The sequence below is a fragment of the Babylonia areolata genome, chromosome 4 (assembly GCF_041734735.1).
Source record: "Babylonia areolata isolate BAREFJ2019XMU chromosome 4, ASM4173473v1, whole genome shotgun sequence".
Classification (NCBI taxonomy): domain Eukaryota; kingdom Metazoa; phylum Mollusca; class Gastropoda; order Neogastropoda; family Buccinidae; genus Babylonia; species Babylonia areolata.
In genome coordinates, this window is record NC_134879.1 from 45,903,658 (window position 1) to 45,911,732 (window position 8,075).

Genomic DNA, 8,075 nt, shown 5'->3' on the forward strand with positions numbered 1-8,075 from the left:
GACAGGTACACGGACAGAAAAAAATAGAGGAAAGGCCGGTGAAAAAAGGAAGGAAACATTAAAATATAAAGATATATAGGCTGTAATAGACTGGCGGGAAGTATCAGTATCAGTATCAGTAGCTCAAGGAGGCGTCACTGCGTTCGGTCAGATCCATATACGCTACACCACATCTGCCAAGCAGATGCCTGACCAGCAGCGTAACCCAACGCGTTTAGTCAGGCCTTGAATATAAAAAATAATAATAAGATAAAAAATAAAATAAATAAATAAATAATAAAATGAATAAATAAAAAATGATAAATACATAAAAATACTAATAATAATGATAATATCTATAATGCGCAAAATCTTGATGATGACGGGAAGAAATAATTAAGAAAGGACTGAACTTTTTTTCTTTTTCTTTTTTAAGGACCAGGAAACGATGATCTCTTTGTCAAGCGACTCCAAATAGGAGATATAACACCACCACCACTAACAACAACAGCAACAACAATCTGAAGCATTAGGGAGGTTGTGCAGACCCACTTTCGTCGGGACTCCCCGATTATTTCCAGCGAGAACCGCGTGCGCATGCGCGTCTCCATTTCCCTTTTTTTCCAGGTCACCGAAAGGCTAAATTTTCGTCGTGAAAATCCCTGTTTTAACGAAAGGATTTTGAACATTTTCGGTGACTATTTTTTTGCAAGTTTACAGGATATTTTTTGTTTCATAATTACACCTATTGTTTGCTTTAGTTTTCTATGTTTTCTTTGAGCGTGTTTATTGTCATATATCTGCCGTTACGCATTCGAACTGATCCATTTATAAACTCTGCCGAAATGTTGTCCGAACAAAAGCAGTACAAACTCAGAGAAGCCAGTTACGGTGGGGGGTTGAACACGTCGCCATTTATGACCTACTTTTTGCACTGCGAGCGACGAAAAGTCCCCACGAAAGCCGGCCGGCACACCCTCCTTAATAACAGACCGTTCACATGTGACGGGGCTTCGTGATGATAGGAGTTAAGTATTTGTATTTGCATTTATATTTCATTTTATCACAACAGATTTCTCTGTGTGAAATTCGGGCTGCTCTCCCCAGGGACAGCGCGTCGTTACACTACAGCGCCACCCCTTTTTCTTTTTTTCTTTTTTTTTTTCTTCTTTTTTTTCCTGCGTGCAGTTTTATTTGTTTTTCCTATCGAAGTGGATTTTTCTACTGAATTTTGCCAGGAACAACATTTTTGTTGCCGTGGGTTCTTTTACGTGAGCTAAGTGCATGCTGCACACGGGTCCTCGGTTTATCGTCTCATCGTATAACCCCTTCCATATCCTGTAGGAACAGAAAATGCATAGCTGCGTCTCTGCGAAAGAAAAAATATAAGACCCCCAATACGCTTTCGTTTCTTAATTTGTGTTTGCGCTAAGGACACGCTGCCCACTACAGACAATTTACACGCGCAACCTGAGTATACGTGTGAGGGGACACAAATCCGTTTCCATTGCAAGCGCATGCCGATATTTTGGGGGCTTAAGAGCGGAGTCGACAACACCAGATGTTTCGATCTGTTAACATGTAAATTAAGTTCGACCCATTTGCTGACTGAGAAGAGAAAGACCATGGGAATGCCGGGAATGTGCCGCGGTGCATTGGGAATCCGACCGTTTTCTTGTTGCGCTCGCTCACGTTTCATCGTCGTCGTACTGTCATCAGCATCATCACTGCCAGTTGATTTCTCCAATCACAATGTCAAATGTTAAGACTTCAACAGACACGACCGGCCGATATTTTTTTATAAACCGAGTGTTATTTTAGGTCGACTTGATGTGGCCCACAGACTTTTATAAGGATTGAAACAAGTCCGTGAATGTCACCCAAGGTGGTCAACTGGGCTTTAAGTTAAGCATCATCATCATCATGGTGATAAGGATAATAATGGTAATGATGATGATAATAATAATAATAATAATAGTAATAGTAATAACGGTTAAGACAACAACTTTCACTGATTATTATATTCTCATAAATATAACAATTGTAGAAGTAGTAATATTAATAATAATAAAAATGATAAATATAACAATAGTAGTAGTGTTAATGATAAAAATAATTTTAAGAAGAAGAAGAATGTGATAGTGATTTAATCTATAAAGCATCTTTTCATGTAAAATATGCTCATTTGCGTTGTACGATGTGGAGTGTAGGAGGGCGCAGAATGAGGGTGTGGGACATGGTCAGTCTCTTATCTTCAATGAGACTTACATTGTATCTTTTTATTTCTTAAATACATTTTATTAATCGATTTTCACAAAATGACACAAAAGGAAACGTACGGAAGAGTGTAGACAAAAAAAACATTCAAACTGGATTTGTCATGAACTTTTTTGTTTTTTGCGCCCGCTCTTTCAGTTACACATAGGCTATGGACAATGCGATGGATGTACAAGGACACCACGTGTACTGATGCACGCATTCTCTCTCTCTCTCGCTCTCTCTCTCTCTCTCTCTCTCTCTCTCTCTCTCTCTCTCACACACACACACACACACACACACACACACACACACACACACACACACACACACACACACGGATCGGAGGGTGTCTCCAGCCCCAGGGTTGTGAGAAAACAGCAGGAAGAATGGGGCAGATTGGGTTATCATGTATAATACTAAACGCCCCGCAAAAACTGAGTTTTTAGCAAACACGGGGTATAATGACTGTCGCTGTAATGTTCTTAATTCAGTTTCAGTTTCAGTAGCTCAAGGAGGCGTCACGTCACGGCGTTCGGACAAATCCATATACGCTACACCACATCTGCCAAGCAGATGCCTGACCAGCAGCGTAACCCAACACGCTTAGTCAGGCCTTGAGAAAAAAAATGCAGAAGCCAATTGTTATTGTTTTCAGGGTTTAAAGTCCAACCACGCACAGCGTACCATGAGGACTAATGTTAAAAACGGAGTTAATGGGGTTACATGACTGATTTAAGAATCGATATCACCGTTAAAAAAGACACCAATTCCTAACGCCACGCCATAAGGAACATATAACACGTATACACATATAGGCCTATAAAAAAAAAAAGGGGGGGGGGGATATGCAAAAATAATAATATACAAACTCCAAGCACGTAAGAATATGTGTTCTTTTGTTGTGAGAATGTTGTTACAAAATCAACGTATTGTGGTATAAAATCATTATCATGATGATAGTTTATTGTAAAATGGCTTATTGTGAAGAATTGTAATGTGACCGTTGGCTGTAAAACGTTATCAAGAGATACCAAGAAGCATGACTCGTTTGAATAAAATGATTTATATAGGACCACTATATCGGAAGCTCGGATGGCCTCATGAGTTAGGAGTTTAACGCCCTGTTGGCATGACTACACGCCTTTATGGTCAAGTTGTTCGTGGCTGTGGTCTTTCTCACGAGCCTATAAATAGATGCGTCCGTGGGTCTTTTTCCGTGAATGGTGGTGTGGTCGAGGGGTTGGGTCCTGAATGGATGACCAGCGGGGTTGATTAATTACCGGCGGCAATAGGGAGTGTCCATGACGTTGAACACATGTCTACGACACAAAGCGGGTGCCAAAGGCATCAGCCTGCGACACAAAGACGGGTGGCCAATCAGTGTGCTGCTTCGCGATTGTCTGAAGCTGAGACAGTCCACACGTATTTCCGGACCCAGCATTGGAAGCTCCTATAATAATAAAGCAAATGTATTTTTCTGGGGCCGGCCCTCATTTGTTGCAAACACACAAGCCAAGAAATAGTAGGTGGTTTTGTCCTCTTTTTTTTTCTTTTTTTTTTTTTAAATATGGGACGAAAATACAAATGGAAGCGAGCACAAGCCAAAGCCGCTTTGAAAACCAATGGCAAAAGTCGAAGTTAGTTTTATCTTCTTAAATTTAAACTAAATTGTTTTGTGTTTGTTTCTTCTTTTTTTTTCTTCTTTTGTTTTCTTTTTTTTTTCTTCTTCTTCTTTTTTATGGTGTTTTTTTTGTATGTTTCTTTCCTCCTTCCCTTTTTTTTAATTATATTTTTTAATCCACCCCTGCCGCCAGGATTCCTGCAGGCCTGTCTGCGGCCACTCCTCGCCCGGAACTTAAACAAGTGGGACTGGCTCATGTTCCAACCCCTCAAGCTCGTTTTTGAGGCTTAAGGAGGGTATACCTCCTTTGGATGTGGAAGATGAGAGTCTGATCTCTGGAGGGAGAAGGTGGTTGGTAGTTTTTTGTTTCTTTGTCGTTTGATTGTTTGTTGTTTTTGTTTTGTTTTGTTGTTTTGTGCTGGTTGTTCTCAGTGCAGATTCATGAATGAATGCTTGACAAGGTTCATCCTATCCCTTTTTGAGGCTGTTTGAAAAAGTATGCCTACAGTTTGGAACGGGGAGGGCTTTTCTGAAATACCCGACTTATAGAGTTGAGCTCATTGTTGAATAAATGTCTGGAAATAATGTTACAACTTGCAGAGGCCCTAGCTTATCATATTGCTTTTCTTATAAGTTGTGAAGAGATCCAGTCATAGAACTGTAAAAATGTCCTCGGAACATTTTGTTTGCCATTAATTTGAAAGAGCAGAACTTTGATATCTAACCCATTCTGTCTCGTGTAGTTTTCCTTACCATTAACGTGCCTCTTTTTTTCCACTTCATAACAAAGTGAAGGGAGTTATTCAGGCACAGTCCGCATCACCTGGACTCAAAACTGTCCAACTTCAGCCTCAGTGACAGGCCAACCTAACAGGTCTTCACGTCGGGTGAGTGGAAAGCTTCCCTTAGAGGGGTTTAAGCCCACGATTTCTGGCAATCCCACGATTTCTCTCACTTTCAGGGAAATCTTGGCGGGCGTCCCTCTTATTCTCAATTGCGAGAAATCGTGGGGAAGACCCCAAATTTTATTTTAAAATATTTCCTTTGTCATCCAAGTTGGGTTCTTGTCTTTTCCCAATGCAAATCTACGGGAAAAATCAAAGCGAGTAAAAGAAAAGAGAAAGAGCTAGGGGGTCGACGACCATGACGATAATGACAATGACAGTGGCGTTAGCGAAGACATCAACAGTAATGACACTGAAACACTGAAATCTGTTTATTGTATTTTACATAAGATGAATCACTGCAATGCACTGACCTCAAATTTAACATCAGAATCAATAGCAAACAACGAAATTCAGGCAAAGTACATAACTCAAAGAGAAATATGATATAACATAACATAATATAGTGTAGTATTGATAATATGATATACTATAACATAATATACTATAATATAACATAATATGCTATAATATAATATGATAAGACTTGAACCGAATCTTTCCCGGGGGATGTTGGTAATAACATCAAAATGATTCAACTCTCTGCATACATGTGATAGAAAAACAGATTTTTCACAATACTTTATCCTCATGTAGGGAGCGTGCAGACTGGACCAAATAGTTTTGATGTTTGTTGTGATGCAAACTTTTCTGTCACATTTATTTATGATGATCTTCATTTCATGCTTGCTCATTAAATTTTGTTCATCTATTTGTGTCAGCATGTTTTAGCATGTAAGATTGCACTGAAAACACTCATAACAGGAAAATATCATTTTAAAAAACAAAGTGAAAAAAGAACAAATCAACCAGCAAGTAAACACACGAAAGGAAACACACACACACACACACACACACACACACACACACACACACACACACACACACAATCATTCACTCACTCACTCACTCACTCAAAAACTTTTTTTTTAAACCAGTACTGTGTCATCACCTTCACCGTCTATTGTTGATGTCTTCGCTGACGCCACTGTCATTATGATCGTCATTGTCGTCACTCCCATTTTCCGTTTCTTTTTCTCTCTCTCTGTCGTTTTTATCTTAGATTTGCATTGGGTAAAAGACAAGAAAACACAACTCCAATGACAAAGGAAATCGTTTTGATTAAAATAAAGGGAATTCCCATGATTTCCTACACATTGAGAGAAAACATGGGAGGGGAACGACCACGATTTCTCGAGAAATCGTGGGCTTATACAGGGATCCTCCCTGAACCTATTGATGGCCAAGAGAGAGAGCAATGTTGCACTATATTATGTGATGGCATGATGTATATAATAAAGGAGCTGTGAAAACATTGCCCCTGTTTGGTGTCTTTGTTGCTTGTGTTTTGTTGACCACACGGGGCCAAATCAGGTCTGAAACAACTGTAAATATCGATCCAATAGGTATCCCTGTAAAACAAACACATAAGCACAAAAAATAGGCACAAATATAGCTATATTCACATAGATACATGATTTCACTCAGTGACGAGGTGATCGTCAACTTACACGCATAGCAGGCCAGCGTGCTCACAGGTTAGGGACATTTCAAATCTGTATCATCAACCCACAGTATCACGTGAGAACTACCTTTAACTATGGAGTTTGAAAGCATGAAAAAACATAATTTGCCAAGTGAAGTATAAAGAGGTCGGCAACATAATTGACGGACAATTTTGTCGTTGCATATAACAACAAATTAAAAGTTAACAAATGTTTATTCATGACTCGTTTTCATTTTTCATGCTGGAGCACAGTCGCTGTCAGTTTAGTAAAATAGTGCGGTTTGATCCCATCCGTACGATATTCGCCGAGGTCAGTTCTGTGCTGCAGCTATTTCTGCTCTTCGCATCAAAGTTAGGGGAGGGGTGCTGGAGGGGGCGGGATTCAAAAATAACGTTCTGATTGAAAATACATACTTTACATGAACAGATTTTGAAGACTGTAATCTAAAGTGGCTGGACAGGTTGGGGAAAGTTGGAGGAGACAACTCATTGTTCCAAATCTACGTGTTTGTTTTTTGTGTTTTTGTTTTTTTTTGCTTTTTCTTTGTTTCTTTCTTTCTGTCAGCATCGATCAGTGCCGTCCATTGCTCTTATGTGGACAGTGGTTTCCGCCTTAAATACCGGGTGGCATTGCTGTTTGATCGGTTCGCGATGCTGTGTTATCATTTCCAACATTTTCAGCTTCAGCGACTGGTGCAGCTGAGCGTGTTGGAAACGTGTGGGCGTGGTGTGGGTGATGATTCATAGTTTGAGGAATGGCGAGCCGGAAGAGGGTGAAAATGTTGGGAGGGTTAGTAATACCGTTTGACAGTTTGAGGAGGCGTGTACAGGAAAGTCGGTGAGGGATTGGGAAGGATTGTGTTTGCATGAAAATTTTTGCAGCAGCATTTGGGAAATGGTTCACAGAGCTGGGAGGAGCGTACGGAAAATGGGCGAGGGGTGTGTGTTGTGACTGCCACCTGTCTCTGTTTCAGCAGTGAAAGGAGCATATGGGAAGAACTTGCACACCAAAATGAGAAGAGCATACATTAAATTTAACTGTTTCAGACACTGATACCGAGGCATTAGATAGGTGTGATTAATAGCTGGATAAGGGTACATGTCGTGGATGAGTGAAGAGAGAATGTCTCAACTCTTGTTGTTGTTTTCTTCTCAACTCTTTGTATTTTTCTATCTCGCTGTGTGTGTGTGTGTGTGTGTGTGTGTGTGTGATGTAGCTCTTTCACATGTTCTCTGTCATTAAAAAATGTTCATCTCACTCTCCATGGTTCCCATTTGTCTTTAAAAAAAATAAATAAATAAAAATAATTTAAAAAAATCCATCAATAACAATCTGAGAGAAAGACCGATGTGGAGATGAATGTACTGGTATATATGGATGGGTACAAACCACTGTGGACAGATCAAATTTTTATTCTTGAAAAGTTTTTTGATTGATTGATATGGATACTTATTTTGCACCTGTTCTCGGTCGGAGACCAAGCTCTAAGCACTTTACAAACTCGGAGTCATTTACACAACAGGCTGCCTAATCTGGGTAGAGTCAACTGACAGCTGTCATTGGGCGCTGATCATTCGTTTCCTGTGTCATTCAACCAGATTTCAGGCACGCACACATACACACTCAGACAAACATTTTACATGTATGACCGTTTTGTTTACCTACCCCGTCATGTAGACAGCCATACTCCGTTTTCTGCACATACGTTGACCTGGGAGATCAGATAAAATCTCCACCCTTTACCCACCAGGCACCACCGAGATT

The 8,075-nt window shown here is 40.0% G+C and overlaps 1 protein-coding gene across 1 annotated transcript in view; it reads right to left on the bottom strand.

The window, feature by feature from the left end:
* LOC143281468 (protocadherin-16-like) overlaps positions 1-3,679 on the bottom strand; it is a 120,821-nt gene extending 117,142 nt beyond the window's left edge. Inside the window, exon 1 of the mRNA XM_076586679.1 lies at positions 3,519-3,679. Within this exon, the coding sequence (XP_076442794.1) occupies positions 3,519-3,679 (161 nt within the window). The remainder of the gene's footprint in view (positions 1-3,518) is intronic.
* Between the last annotated feature and the right edge of the window lie 4,396 nt (positions 3,680-8,075).